The sequence below is a fragment of the Aulostomus chinensis genome, chromosome 17, assembly GCF_037954235.1.
Source record: "Aulostomus chinensis isolate RoL2024-O1b breed Wild chromosome 17, RoL_Achi_v1.0, whole genome shotgun sequence".
NCBI classification, from domain to species: Eukaryota; Metazoa; Chordata; class Actinopteri; order Syngnathiformes; family Aulostomidae; genus Aulostomus; species Aulostomus chinensis.
The window spans coordinates 1,741,091-1,757,500 of NC_141336.1; the positions used below are offsets into that span (position 1 = coordinate 1,741,091).

A 16,410-nucleotide genomic window follows, 5' to 3' on the forward strand; every position below is an offset into this window, starting at 1 on the left:
AGGAAAGCCTCCACCGGGTAGACGACCAGGACCCAGAATATGAGCGTAGTTCATATTCTGGTCTACATTTGCTCCTAAAATGTGTCTTCACCACAGATCAGAACACATCGGGATCTCTGGGAGCTGAACGTTTTTTCTGGCAGGGATTTCACACGTCAATCAGGAGAAACATCTGAGGAGACGTGTAGGAACAGAGGAAGTGTTGTAGAAGTCTCCATGCTGCACAGGGACACCATCCCAGAGCAGCTGTGAGGTACAGCCCCCCATGGAGTCCAGGGGCCCAGACACTGGTGCTGACCAGGCAGAGATGAGGAGGAGGAGCAGCAGCAGCAACCAGACTGAGCAGAAGGAGAAAGACACACGCGCCTGGGGAGTGAGAGTGACGGACTTGGAGTGAGACGTGAGACCAGCAACATGTCGTCTCCTGACTGGACCTTCACAACCTTCACAACCTTCCAGACCTTGAGCCTTAAAAATGTTTTCTCTGCTTTGGACCAAAAAAAGGTTCCACCAGTGAATTTCATTCAAGAAGCTGCTGTCAGTAAATTGAATTTAAAAAAAGAAAAAAAAATGATTTTGGATTCTTACACACTTACAGCATCTTATTTTATTTTATCAACAGCAAAAACGAGAATTGAAAACAACAAAATACAGAATTTTGTCTCTTGTTGCTCTTTTGATGCCAGAACCAGGAAATATGGCGACAGGTGGCTTCGCTCCCTCCGGCCGCCTGATGGTTCCTTCCGTGCCTGCTCTCTGACAGGGACGCGCTGTAGCTGTGGGTTCAGTAGCATTTCTTTCCTTGCAAGTGTCCTCTGACATGAATTCATGCCCCTCCAGACAAAATGAGTTTTTCTTCTTGTTTAGAATATTCAGGACTCCCTGGATGGAAGACTCGTGCTCGGTGGGGTTAAGAGGCTGCCCTCTGGGCTCAATTAGTGATATCACAACTATTTTGGAATTTGATTCTGGAATTTGATTCTCAACCTCAGCTTACAGACATATAATGTGTAACTTTGAGCCTCCAGTGTTGAGCTGAACTTTATAGAGAAGTAGGGAGACATCTTGTGTCCAGGAGTTAAACATGAAATGAGAAATATTTGAAAAGTACACAGTATATTCATGGAATTGGTCATTTTAAGAGGACTGTGGATGGTATTTTCTAGATTTAAAGAGGTATGATTGTTTACTTCTGTGTAGCACCTTTGTGAACCTCCAGTTCTGCTGCTGTCTCCTATCAGGGGGTCACGCGTATGAGGAGTCAGTCTGCCTTCCTGTGCCTCAGGACAGCAGGTCGTCCCTCCTGTCACAGTTTCTCTTCCGTATACCATCAGAATCTCTAGAGTTTCTGTGTTATTTGTTAGAATAATTTGATGCCAGTCTAGAGGACTAATAGTCGTCATTGCAGGGATCTCAACTAAATAAACAAATAAACAAACTAATGCGTCGACGCATGACGAGTATGTCTCTCTTCAAATGTTCACACTTGTCTGATCCGTGTCCCAGTGACTTCTACTTCACGAGATGCAGTCATTTCCCACTGCTTGGTTTCATTCAGAGACAATTCACTGATTGCGATCTGTTCTCCGACATCATTGCTGGACCCGTCTGTGTCGTTCGTGTTGAGTCTCTGCATCAGCTCTGGCTCGAATACTCCAGCGGCTCTGACACGTATCAGCACATCCTCAGCACCAGAGGTCCGCCATCGTTCTCCTGCTATTTCACCCCTTCAGTTTCATCGGACGCTCTGACGTTGCTGCCAGAGGTTTCAAAGCGACTGTAAATATCAGATAAGAGCGTCGGTCCCCTCTGTCAGTGGAACTCGAAAGGACCTTTTTCACTTTCGTTACATTTCAGTCCAGACCCCAGGTGGGAGCTGGAGGATGAGCGTCACCAGCAGCAGCAGTCAGGCCTCTGTTTGAATGAGATGCTCTGTTGGTGAGCTGAGCATGTGATTGGTTGAGAATGAGGGAGGCGAGGCTGCAGCCGACCAATGGCTGTGTAAGAGCTTCATTAACCCCTGAGTCTCCTCATATTCATGAGTGAATGAGGGCTGGGTTATTCACTCGTTGATCCAGTTGCATCTTCTGTGATGAGAGAAATGAATGAGAGAAGAAGAATTCGGACTCGTGTTTGATACAGCGGTTATTCACGAGTGTGTTGTCATGCAGTTAAAACAGTCCAGTTATTCTTTAGTTGAAATGTTGATTTCTTAAAAGAAAATGAAAAGTCAGCGTCTCTCAGGGAGCCTGGAGTGGCCAGCGGGACCGGAGCTGCAGCAGCTGCCAACCTCATCTGATGCTCCATTAAATGCTCTGCCAGCAACTGCAGGAGATCTTTATGAAATTCCTCTCCAGGATTTTGGAGTGGAATGATCCATAAAGCAACTTCATACACAGAGGATGGTGGAAGTTGAGAGTTGTATTGTTTTTTTTCTCATTTGTGCAACAAGACCACATTAAAGATAGAAGGAGAGCGACCACCATCAGCACGTACTGGTCAGTTTGTTGTCTTCAGGAGCAGCAGCGCTCTGATTTGGGGCAACTGTCATGATACATGTGATAACGGCAGCACTCTGACCAGACGAGCAGTTCTGGTTGACACGTAACTCCGTGTTCCCTACAAGACATGAACCCTCAACGCAGATATCACTCAGCCAACAGGAACGTTTGTCTGCCTCATCGCTTTCATTGACACACAACTGCGCCACACAGGCAAGTGTTGACCTTGAGATGTTTCCGTGCGCGAGCCACATCTCTGCCTTTGTTTGGATGGCGTGTCTTAATCTCATACTTTTACGTGTTAAGTTAAAGTTCCCAGTGCAGGTGGAAAACTGTGATCGCTGACTCGTAAAGGGTCATGGGGGAATTTTTTCAATCAATTCTGATTCAGCTGATTGATTCAATCTTGAACCGATGCACCTGAAATCGGTGCATCTGTGGGGGGCCCGTAGCCCCGGGGGAGGGAGGCATGGTTCTGACCTACTTTATGTATCAAAGAGTCTCTAAAACATCGCCTCCACAACACTGGGCTCATGAAGGTCGTGGTTGTGTTTCCTGTCGCCTAGAAAAGTGTTAACTGCTGCCAAGATGTGTGCGAGTTGGACCGCAAAGTTTCCTCCATCCATCATCCCTCCATCCATCATCCCTCCATCTATCATCCACCAATTTTTCTATATCACGGGGCACCAGTCCATCACAGGGCCATAAGGAGCATTTCAGAAGCTCAGTATCTTGCTCAAGGACACTTGGACATGGTCACCAGGGGAAGTGGGGATCGAACCAGCGACCCTTGGGTTGCTAGACGGCCACTCTACCTCTGAGCCCCTCCAAGAAGATCCAAACCAAGCAATTATTCTTATCTGAGAAAACAGGAAACTGGCGGTGTTCAGGGATTATCAAGTTGCGTAACCACGTTCAGGGACATTGATGGAAAGAATCAACACGGCATTCATACATGTTGCATATTCAGAATGAATACAATAAAGTGTCTTGTTATGATCCCGATGTTGGATCATTCCCAAATGAACTCTCCCATCCACAAGCTGCCTTCAGGGTCTTTTCGCCTCCACACAGGCTGAAGCAGTGTGAGTGGCACAGGTGGAGGTGCAGGCTGCCACGAGGACCAGAGTCAGGAACAGGATCGTGGTCCATGGCGACTTGCTGAGGTGAACTGGCACCTCCCATTCACTGCGACTCTCGCCCCTGAATCTGAATTTTCTGAAAGTGATTCAGGCTGTGTCAAGACTCAAGAGTTTATGATCTGTTTGAATGTTCTTCCCTTTCTTCAATTAGCTGGAGCGAAATTAGATTTTGATTTCCACTTTAACAAATGATGTAATCTGGAATATCTCATGTCGAAGCACTGCAGGAGTCGTCTGAGCTGGCCTCAGTCAGCATGCATGGCTGACGGTCAGCACACGAGAATGGGCTGGGTGAATCATGCAGAGCTTCGCCACTGGCTCAAGAGTCTGTAGTGGACATGAGACGGGTGGGGGGGGGTCCTGCCAGGAGACGTCAACTGCTGTGACTGGTTACCGACGAGGACTCCGTCTTCAGCACCGCTGCGCTGGGAGCCTGGTCAGACTGAGCAGAGACGTGTCAGGGGTGTGAATGGCTGGGTTAGGAGACAGTAAAACATTTCATGTGCATTGTTAGGAATTTAAAAAAGTGTATGATTTCATTTCCTGATTACAGTCAGTGTGTAAACTGAAGAGCAGCCTGACAACAGTACAATGTGATGCCTTCACGTTCAGTGCACACAGGTCAGTCTTGTAGCCTCTGATGTCTAGAAAAAGACTTTTTGCTGTTGTTAACACTGATAGGAAGCAGGTGTGTGTGTGTGTGTGTGTGTGTGTGTGTGTGTGTGTGTGTGTGTGTGTGTGTGTGTGTTGTACTGCACTGAGACAGACATGAATCTGAATAGCACGTTCATGCAAACAGCCAATGTCCTCCGCCGGCCGACTTGGCATGTGCTTGTTATCAAAGAATTCATTTGCAATGATAGAGCATCTGTTAGGTTCTAGACTGTAGAATTGATTCAGGAAGTGAAGTCATAAGAAAAATATGACAGAGCTCCCAGGACCACAACACCAACTATTTCTGAACTTTAGAAAACATTAAAGCAGCAGAATGTACTGCGGTGTGCAGGAGTCAGGTTGTCCTCTGAATCAAGGTGTCTGTCCTTGCTGTGGAACCCATCATTTGTCAAGTTCGCCTCACACTGTGGGCAATATTTCGGAGAGAAAAATCCTTGTGGTGTGACTGCTGATCGCACCATAAAGATTCTCTCAATGGTCCCTTTCTGTCAAACCGGCAAGAAGAGATCAAATAAGACAAACAAACAGATGGAGAATTGTAACAGCTTGTATTTGTGCTCTAAACCGAGAAATATCAACTGGGGGGCATGTGCCTTCAAACTGACATTGAGATCAGAAAGGTCAAACAGAGGAACTCGTCCCCCCAACAAAGGGACGTCACTGCCAGTGCTTGTTACATATCACAAACAAAAAGTCATAGAAAACTATGTACAAGCGATCGAGTGTTGTTGTAGTCGGTACTCAGGGGCTGTCACGCAGCCCTCAACTCTGTACAACGTGATGCATCACAAGAGTACAACTTCACCATGGTGTGTTTGTCCTGCCAAGCGAAAGAAAAATAGATCTTGGCAGCTTGTGAGTGAATGAAGTCACTGTCCCCTGTACACAGGAGACGTCCCGGGTCCCTGGGGTACCCTGTTCACTAGGACACATCCAGCCACCGACACCGTACAAAAGACGGGCTTCATAGGGAAGACGGCAACTGCCTGCATGTCAAACCATCCAGTGAAGAATAACTCCTCCCCAAAGGCCAACAGAGGCCAGTCAGGATTCTCACCTGCTTTCCCCTGCTGTGCTGAACCAATGTTGTCATGTCTGAGCCAGACAACGTCCATCTCACCCCTCACCACCAAATCCAAGTTTGTTACAGCTCACTCATTTTAAAACTCATTTATTTTTTTAGTTCATTACACCAAGCCAGAATAAAAGTTACTAAAACTGAAGACTTACATTTACAGTGACAAAAAAACAGTTTAATAGACCCACAATTTAAATTGGACTGCAAAATAAAATTAAAAATTAAAAAACGAATTTTGTAAAATGCCCAGGCATTCCCCAATATTACAAATACTGGTATACTTTTACAATAAACAAGAAAAATGCAATATATATTCATATATATTCATATATATATATATATATATTATATATATATATATATACTAAACCCCGTCACCAAAAAAAAGAAAAAGGGGAAGAAAAAAGACATCTCCATGTTGCCTATAAGAAGCTTTAGAAGCAAACCTTAAATAAAAATACTTAAATATTTTAAAACACACATACACACAAATAATATTTTACCCTTGTACTTGTTTCAATACTGTAAACTTATTTTTAGACAGAGTGCACAAGAATCTTTTTAAGTTTCTGCATTTCCTGATTTTCGTCCTGTCTCTACTGTTTGCGTGGGTTTCGTCCTCTCCTGCAATTTTCTGACGGTGGACGGATTCTCGTGTGTGAGGGATTTCATATATATCTATATATAAGGTTTGTGCCTTTATATGTACAGATGCATACATATATACACACACAGACACTAGCATTGTGCTGGGTACTCCTACACTCAGAATTGTATCATCTGTATGAATTTAAATAATTCTGTTGAAATGTCAGATTACACAATAATGTTAAAACATTTTTTTTTTGTGGTTCAGTTTTAAGCTTCATAAAAACTGTTGCATTTGTCTGAGACTATAAATAGGAAGATCATTATTCAAGGCACACTGAATCAAATTGAACGGCAGTATAAAAACTGTCCCAAATAAATATATATATATAGTTTCTCATTTTTGATTTTATGGTGCCAGCTTTGGGAAACCAAACCTAAGAACCCTCAGCACGTCAGTGTGAGACATCCCAAGTTCTCAACCCTTTAGTACCCTTTTTTTCCAGCTCTGTGTGTGTGTGTGTGTGTGTGTGTGTGTGTGTGTGTGTGTGTGTGTGTGTGTGTGTGTGTGTGTTGGACAGAAAATCGTTGGCCTGAGCTCTGAATGTTTCTATTATATTGTCAGCAGATAAAAAAGATCCTATTTAAAAAGAATAAATCAGTGTCATGCACTATGAAGATGGAGAGATGAAAACTGGGACTGTGATATTCAAAATAATAAACGGGTCACGGAGGCAAGTGGTGCCGCTCGTCTGATTATGAGTCGTAACATCTCAGTGCACACGATACATCTTTCTAAACAAGTGTCCCACAACAGGGAAACACTAATCACATTACTCTTATACAATTGTAGAATCACGATAACAATACAAGGCAAACTTTACTACTTGTCTTTTTGAACAATTTGAAGAAGGTTTTATTATAAAGTGTGTACGTGTTTTTTAAAAATGAATTTGGACAGTTCTGCACTTTAAGTGTATATAAGGACCATTCTGTAAACTCAATTACTTCAAGATTCAAGGCCGTTACTGCAAATGCAAATATTTATGATTTGATCACTCTGAAAAGATTCAAATGCAGCAAAATATGCTGGAAGCTGTTCCTCAATATTTCAATAAACGATGAAATGGAAACACTTGTTTGCCAAAGAGTAGCATCAGCGTCGACTGGCAAAGAAAGCAAAGTATAGCTCACCCTGAGATGTCCCTCCGCTCCCCCTCTGTCTCGTTCTTCCTCCAGAACGATGGAAGAAAGAGACATCTGCATACGCGTCCTGCATGGCTTCACGCTCAGTTTACTCCCAATAAATAAAATAGCCCAAATTATATGGCTTAACGCAAAAAAATTCATGAATGGAGGAAGGGATGAAAGTCAGTACGATGGTACTTTGTGGAGGGGTGGGGCGGTGAAGAATGGTTGTTTTAGCGTTGTCAGGTCTTCGTACGAGGTACCAGTTAGCAGCTGCCTCATCTAGAACCTACGTCTTCGAAAAATGCGATCTGAGGAGGAGACAGGATTTTTTAAAACCTTGGTATCCCCTTCAATTTTAGATTAATTATCAAATATTACACTCTACGCTCAATATCCAATTGTATTGACAAGTCTAGTCAGTTCATGCTACAATGTCAAAGGATTGTTGTCCGCATATCATCACACACAATAGATGAATTCTAGCATTCTCGCGCCGCTTTGAAATTGAAGATTGAATTCAGCTTCTCTTCAAGAAATCACACATTTAGCTTAATCCTGCAAGCAGCAGACAAAAAAATTTATTCTTCTAAAAAAAATTTCAAGATATCATGTGTTTTTAAAAAACAACATTTTTTTAAAAATGACTAAATAAAAATGTACCTGCACATGCCAAAAATACAAAATCCAATAAATACAGAAATTATTGCACAGTTAAAGGCTTCACATATGTAGTAATTCAACCGACTGATTGTTTAAAAGGAAACACCAAATGAGGCAGTCAATTGGTGTCATGATCTCTGTTTCCACTTTTTTTTCTCAATTGGCAGTTTCTTAGGCAAAAACCCAAAATTAATATTTCTGAAAAAGAGTATCCAGCTGTCCCATTTTGTTTTTAAGTCAATGTATGGCACACGTATGGAAATGGGGAACCTAGATTAGGTTCTTTCTGCTTGTTCAATTTTGACCTCATTGGTCATCAAATGTTCTCCGTGCCACTTTTTCATATGTTTCTCCAGAGTGCTGTACACACTGAAGGGCATTTGGCAAATGTCACAGCGGTAGACCTCCTTACCGAGCTGGCCGTGCGTCTTCATGTGGCGTGTGAGCTTGGAGCTCTGGGCGCAGGCGTAGTTGCACAGCTCGCACTTGTAGGGCCTCTCGCCAGTGTGACTGCGCCTGTGCACTGTCAGGTTGCTACAGTTCTTGAAGACCTTGCCACAGAACTCACAGGTGTCACACCTCCTGCTGTCCTTTGAACTTGGTCGGCCTGGGCCGGGGCCTCCACCCATATGAGGTGTGCTGCCCCCACTGGCAGTGCCACTGCGGCCTGACAGGCCACCATCCAGCAGGTCACCGGGAGGTGTTGAGAACCGTAGGCTGCCGTTCTCTGATGAGTGCTCAGAGGAGGTGGCGAAGGGCGATTGTCTGGAGTCAGTGAAGCCTAGGAAAGGGTCTTTGATGAAGTGGCGTGAGGCAGCATAGCCAACCAACCACTGGGAGTAGACATTCTCTGAGGGAATGTGGGGTGCTGGGGGAATGTCTAAGTCCTTCTCAACCTTAATCCTCTTATTTGAGGAGTTGGACAAGCTGGGGCTGGTGATGGGGGTTGGCTTACGGGGGAACAGGCCTGAGAAAGAGTCAACAGAACCACAGTTACGGCCATTAAGTGTTGTCCTTTCTTCCTGCTGGTGGTGGTGGTCCATCTCCCCAGCCACCGAGTCCTCATCCCCAGTGTCCCGCTGTCCATCAGAGCTCCTCTTGGAGAACATCCTTTTACGATTGTCAACTATTAAATTATTATACTGCTGTATAGAGTTCAGCCCACTGCCTTCCACCATCTTCTCAAGGGCAAGTGATGACTTCTCCTCCGTTGGTGGTTTAGAACCATTCTCCCTGTTCCGGTAGAACTCAGACTCAATGCTGAAGTTGGACTCTGGTCGACTTTCATTCTCAAGCTCCTCTTCTTCTTCTTCCTCTTCTTCCTCGTCATGACCTTCCCCCTGGAAGTCCCCATCCCGATTCTTCATCCCCTCACCAGTGACATCACTGGTGCCCGGCTCTGGAGAACTCGTGGTGGACAGACCATCATCTGATCGCCCTGTCAGGGATCCGGCCTTGTGCATGTGGGTCTTCATGTGGCGCTTCAGTTTACTTGCTTGAGAGCAGGCGTGGTCACACAGCTGGCACTTGTATGGTTTTTCTCCAGTATGGCTGCGTCGATGCACCACCAAGTTGCTCTGGAATTTGAAGGTTTTACCACAGAACTCACAAGACTTGATCTTGTTCTGTGTCTGGGGAGGGGTGGTGCTGTTTGGGGGCATTGGAGGTAAGGGAGGGGTGCTCAGGAAGGGGGATTTTGGCCCAGGCTGGAAGGGGTTGGGGTTTAGCAGTCGATGCATAGGGTTGGCCCTGCTCGGTGACAGTGGTGGTGTGGTGCTGTTGGTGTTCCCTGCTAACTCTCGTAACCGCCTGGAGAAGTCCATGGACTGGGACTCTATGGCCATGGGTGTTAGCCTCATCACTCTCTCAAAGGCACTGGGATGCTGGGAGATGAGGCCCATTTCCTCGGCACTAAGGCGTTCCAGCCGATGGGGGTCCAGGTGGTGGCGGGGAGGTGGGCTAACGAATGGAGGTGTGTTAGGGAGGCGGTTCTCCACGAAGCCAGGGGGAGGTTCCCGAAGCAGGGGGCCCGTCATCCTCAGGAGGTGGAAGGGGTTGTTGTCAGCAAGAAAGTTAAGGGGGGACTGCGGGATGGAGTCACTGCCCATGGGGGGAGGCATGGTGATGCGAGGGGTGAGGGCTGTGCTCGAGGAGTTGGACTCCAGGTAAATGCGAATGCCGTGGATGTTCTGGGCATGTTGCAGCAGGAACCAGGCGCTGGGGAAGGGCTGCTTACATGTGGTACAAATGTAGCTGGAGGGCTCGTCTCTGCCACCTGCAGAACACAGACAGAAATATGTAAACAACTGAGAGAAGACAAACTCCTCTGCTCTACGCAGCAGACACGCTCTGTCTATCTGACACGACAGGAGTTCACATTTTCAAGACTTCATTCGGTACAAGAGAAAGAAACTGAATTCATCAACAATTACAGCTTATTTGTAGCACAAAACTGTTCTTGAGTAAAAGCTGGAGGGATGTGTGGAAGTGTGCGTGTGCTTTATATTCTCAGAGCTTCTTGGCTCATAAATGCTTATCAGGCTTTGACAAGTGCGTTTTCACAGTTACACTGGATTCATGTTTTAAGAGGTGACTCATCTCCCCGTACACACTGCAGAGTTACTACAGTGTGTGTTCGCACACGTTGTTGAGCTTGCACATACAGCTGATGTAGATCTAAGTGCGTGTTGAGTGGCTTGAAAACAAAAAGAACAACCTGAACCCTTCCAAGCAGACTCTGGTGTTTTCCCATTTAGAGATGCCAAAACACACCGAAGGAATTTGAAAATGCACGACTTCAAACATTCACGACTTCAGATATTAGAAAATAAAGGTCCCTGCTCTCGTGGAGGGTGAAAAATAAATAAATCAGCTAATTGAATGTGATTATTAATCTAAAGTCCTCTCATACAAGCAGAAGACAAGGAGTCAGAAAAGATGAGAACTGCAAAATGGTGAACAAATCTCATGAAGGGTAGATTCCTTCAAATATGTGTCTTCAGTTAGTTCTACTAATCGATCAACAGCATTCCTCCACTGATGGTGCTGGCTGGACACAACAATCCCTCCATAATCCGCCCAGATGTTCTGTTGTTGGAGACTGCCGCAGCTTTGAGAACCCACAGGCTTGTTTAACCATTGGCTGACCAAACCTCTGGAATTCCTCCCTGTAAGAGAGAGAGGAACCATCCTGCAGCTCTGCCTTTAGAGCTGACAACTAATTACTGCAAGTGTTTCATCTTATAGACACGCACGACAACGGTGATAATTAAAAACCTCCTGGTTTAACCACGGTACATCTGAGCCCCCCCCAAAGCGAGTTCCTTTAAAACAAGTACAAATCATATGAGATGTTATGGTAGTATTTATAGTCACATGTGGAAGAGAACATCAATAATCCTGAGTGTAACAGGATCCTTGAGAGAAGCAGAACTCAGATCAGGAGGGTCAAACGAGGTCATCCATGGCCTGCCCCCCCCAACCCTTCACACGAGAGCGTTTAGCACCAGGTTTCATTCTCATAACCTCTCCATGTTAACACACATCAGGGAAGTAGCGGCTCGACCAGTTCCGTGTCCATGAGGTCATCATCGCTACGTCAGTAATGTTCCTCTTTTCTGGCTTTTGAAGAAGCTAAAATGTTTGTGCAGACATTCCATCACCTTCCATCCATAGTGGCATCCTAACCCTCACCAGGAACACCCCCCCCCCCCCCACACACACACACACACACACACGCACACAAAGAGAATCAGCTCCCAGTGTCTCAGCTTTTGTCGGCACATTTCACTGTTTGCTCACACACAGAAGCTGTCTCTTATAGCTGAATATTGAGAATATAGCACACAGTTTAAAGAGGCATTCACCCCCCCCCCACAAACACACACACACAACCAGCTATAACATGCCCCCCCCTCCCCACACACACCCCAACTAACTTCTCATTTGCTAACAGAAGTCACCACGGCGGTAATCGATGTTCATTTCTGCCCAACAATTAAGAACAGAGGGGTGAGTGTGTGTGTGTGTGTGTGTGTGTGTGTGTGTGTGTGTGTGTGTGAAAGTAAGAAACTGTGATAGTGTGCCTTTCTGCAATGAAACACTAAGCAGAAGGAATGGGTCGTATTTTTTTTTTGTTGTGTGAACTCTGTGTGTGTGTGTGTGTGTGTGTGTGTGTGTGTGTGTGGGTGTGTGTGTGTGTGTGTGTGTGTGTGTGTGCACCCTCCCGGGGGAAGGGGGTCTAACGCAGATGGCAAATAAAGTATGCAGCCCGAGGCGGGAGCACATTATGCTAATTCTAATGTCAGCTGTACTTTAATATACGACTCTATTTAATCACCCCATTATTTTCTATTTCCATATGAAAAAACAGAGATGGAGCCGGAGCTGCTCGTCCCTTCTTTGGTAGAACGCAGAGAACCCTGTTTTTATGGAGTGCTGCATGTGTGTCTTTGTGTGTTTTATTTCCCTGCACACAGTTTAAATTATAACCTATTGTTTGTGTATGCACAGGAATCATAGGCTCTGTGTGTGTGTGTGTGCGCGTGTGTGTGTGTGTGTGTGTGTGTGTGTGTGTGTGTGCGTGTGTGTGTGTGTGTGGTTTAGAACATGAGCCAAACAAAACAGAGGCAGCGGGCCAGAACACACTCCTCCGATAGAGAGGCAGAGATTAGAAGACACATCAACGTCACCTCACTTCTCATCTCGGCTGTCGTCCTGGTCGTCCTGGAAGCGTCCCTGATGTGTGAAGCCTGATTTGTAGTAGTTTGACAAATTATAGAACTGTTCAATCCCTTGTGTTCACTTGCTTTCAAAAAGAGAGGAATTCATAAGTATGAGTACTTTGTGTGGGAAACTGTCTGCCTCCTAACTATGATACTGTCACCTTTTTAAAACATTTTCCAAAGTCATTTTTTGACAATTATTTTTTTGGCTTAAATCAACTCCTTATGATGCTTTTTCTTCAATTTTTGTGTTTTCTGAAAACTTGAAAAAATGACCGAGGTGATTATTTTAAGAACAGTGTTCATGCGTCCGTACACAGCAGTAATTCACACAGCTGATTAGCACTCCTGCACCGGCGCTGGTGTGTGACCAGAGACGGAGTTGCGCTACTGAGGTCATGTGACATCGCCAACAGATGAAGCAGTGTATTTTGAAAAGGACAGTCATGTGATTGCAAGTGACGGCCTGCGCTGAATGTTGCTGTGTTCCTCCTCCATCAACACCCCCGTCACTCATTACATCACATTACCAACCATTGCACCGTCGGTCTCATGTCTAATTTCAACACAAGTAAAGAAAACATATTTTATGCAATTTTTTAATTGAATAAATATTAATACTACATTTTAGGGGCCGATAGCTGATTGGAGTACTTTATGCCTTAATGTAAGCGCATGTTACACTGTATCTAATATATCTCAATATACTAAGGGGCTTTTTGTCACGATTCAGTGTTATAATAGCCTCCTTGAAGCACTGGCATTATCAAATGGACAAGTTAGAGGGAAACTCAACTCAATGATCAATACATTGTCAATAATTCAATAATTGAGCAAAGGTGCATTGCCTTCCTGTGGTCCTGTGGATGGACGCAGACTCCCAGCGCGGAGAGAGAGCTGGATTTAAGGAGGGACGAGCTATAAGCACCAGCCCCCAACCACACACACACACGTGCACACACACACACACACACACACACACACACACACACACACACACACACACACACAATGGCACCACAGCCTGTGTGACAGAAAAAGAAAATGCAAAGAGAGTAACTGTCCCCCCCCCCCCCCCCCCCCCATTTGTAGGGACAAATATATATTATGTAGTCATAGTGTGTCCTACAGCCGTGTGTGTGCATGCATGCGTGTGTGGGTGCCTGTGTGTGTGTGTGTGTGTGTGTGTGTGTTCTCTAGCAGCAATCATATGGAGGAGAAACATCCCAACTGGATGCTGACAGACACACTGGAATCCCATCATCCATTCATCCCTCCATCTCTGCCCCAGGTACTCTCCCTTTCTCTTCCTTCATCCTGCCTTACTTACATTCGGTATGAAACTCTCATCACTGACCAGTTCCAATTTTCACTATGATTCAATTTGCCATAATTACTGCTGCTGCTAATAAAACAGGGAGGAGAGGGAACCGCTAGAAATCCGGTGTGAAGGTCAACTGGCAGTTAGCTGTGTTCATTTTCATCTCCCTGTATTCATCTGGGGCAGCTAATGGTCCAATTTTCTCCCCCTTGCTCCTCCATAAATATTGCTGGAATTACAGGTTAAATAGCTAAATTAAATCACAGCTATTGCAGATGAGGGACGGGGAGGGAAGCGAGACACGAGGAGGAGAGAAATATGTGTGAGTTAATGTAGAGTGTACAATTAATGTAGCGAGTGTCGGAGGCGTGCCAGCGAATTATTGCTTCAAATTATTATATATCTTTCTCTCTGTGGCCGGTGGCTGAGAAGAAGACAAACACAGAGACAGCGGACTGTCAGACGCCCCAGCTGCAATATTTTATCTCCTCACTCCTTTAGCGTTTCAATTACCGTTTATTTTTCTGGCCTCTTAAATAGGGGCTTTTATCATCTCTTTTTAATCAAAAACTGAAAGCTGAGTTTCACCACTTGGAAAATGCTTGAGCTGATATGAAAAACCTTTAAATACTCCACTGACGCAGGTCCCCCTTGTCCACAAAAGAAAGCTTCATATTATGGACACAAGTGTATTTTCTTCTGTATATGTACTTTGCCTTAGTACATGATTTTTTTTGGACGTTCACTTTATTACATTTCAAGACAAACACTGTGTTTTTGACTGGACTACAATTCCATAAGTATTGCTGTTCCTTGTACTGAAAGCGTCTGTCTTCCTCACGGCGGCTCCTCCCTCCGAGGGGATGAAGCAGCCACAGATGGGCTCTCCCGTGGGTCTGACGGTGAATCTACATCGTCCAGCGCTGGGGAACCTGCGCGATGGCCACAGCAGATCGTAACGCTGCTTCAAATGAGAGAAAACTACGTGTCCTCCTCCGAGAGCTCGTGAAGCTATTAGTCTCTGTAAAAATGTGGGGTTCACAATGCACCAAGGTGGCGATACACTTCTGCGCACTAAAGCCCTCCAGGACTGCGACTCAAGAGCACCGGACAACACTTGGACCAGAGCACTTCTGACTCTAGAACCTGGCTTGTGTACTTTGTCCACCTCTGATTAATTGCACCACGTTATTACTTGGACCACTGCAATTTTAGTAAATATGCAGAAAGCTGAACATCTCAGATGAAAAAGACGTCATTTTCCTGTGTGTAACTGTCGGACTGTTTCTCTCCTCTCTTTTTTATACTTCCATTCTTTAGGGAGATGATATTGAAAGTTATTTAGACTTCTTATTGTTAAATTGTCCAGTTTTTCCTTTTGCCATTGTGCTGTGTGACGTCATTTTGTTGTGTGATGACAAACAGACTCTGATTCTGACTACGAGTTCACACAAACACACACACACACATAGAGACAGTTTCTACACAATAGTACAAAGATTCCTTCCTTTGTATGAATGAATAACTCTCTATCATAATAGAACAACAAATAGATGCAAATGAGTGTATGTGTGTGTGTGTGTGTGTGTGTGTGTGTGTGTGTGTGTGTGTGTGTGTGTGTGTGTGTGTGTGTGTGTGTGAGACAGAGACAGACCTTCTGCATTTCTTCAGTCCCAGTCTGAACTGCGTGTGTTTGTCACATCCTTTACATCCTGGTTTCAGCTGCCAGGTGTCATGAGCTGGTCTGGGAGCAGCACTTGACTCGATACACCAGATTTCTATCGAATATGTGAACACTGCTGTGATCAGAAACGCGTTGAGAACCAGAAGTGAGGTGGAACCGGACTAAATGATGCGTTCTGATCTGTTCTCGTTCCATCCCAGTCGTGAAGAACCCGACAGCTCAAGGACAGCAGGAGAATATTTTTCTGTGACGCTTGTGTTTTCTCCCTCTGCAAACGTATCGGACTTATTCATTCATCAGACTGAAGCACGTTTTAATCACCTGATTCATTCTGAGTCATTTAGTTTCACGTTCATGTGTGACTTAACATTTGCACCACGATGGAGATTTTGTATTGCAGCCAGCGCAAAGACGCCCGCCACACGCCTGCAGGCCTCCGCACGGCAGCGCTGGATCAGACCCACCGTTAGAACGATGCACAATAAATAACGTCACCCTGCAACCGTTTCAGTGTCATCTTCATATCGATTCATGCTAGCAGACAGATCAGTACATTAACGATATACCAGGCTTCAGGTCAGTCACCACCATCACGCCAGGCACCGCCAGGACCTTCTTCTGTTAATATTCAAGACGCGAGACTGAACTGAAGGGGACTCTGTACCTGGAGGTCATTGATGGAATCACATGTTCATTTGCATCACACCTGAGTATCACTCTCTGTCCCTGAAAATAAGATTCAAAATCAAATTAAATACACACAAAATATCTATTGAGGTGGAACAAAAAATTTAGTGAGATTCCGTCGGCAGCCTCAGTCTCGTTAGTCTCAGAATCTTAAATTCT

General features: G+C 45.0%; 1 protein-coding gene across 4 annotated transcripts in view; it reads right to left on the bottom strand.

Moving 5' to 3' along the window:
- Window positions 1–589: 589 nt before the first annotated feature.
- The window catches only part of bcl11ba (BCL11 transcription factor B a), a 47,873-nt gene continuing 32,052 nt past the window's right edge, over window positions 590–16,410 (bottom strand). For 2 of the 4 annotated variants that reach the window (XM_086182842.1, XM_086182841.1), the window contains exon 3: window positions 4,872–10,110. In XM_086182842.1, coding sequence (XP_086038968.1) covers window positions 8,111–10,110 — 2,000 coding nt within the window. In that variant the 3' untranslated portion in view covers window positions 4,872–8,110. Of the gene's footprint in view, window positions 4,117–4,871; window positions 10,111–16,410 lie in introns of those variants that run through there. The other 2 variants (XM_086182845.1, XM_086182843.1) reach the window with 2 other exon arrangements.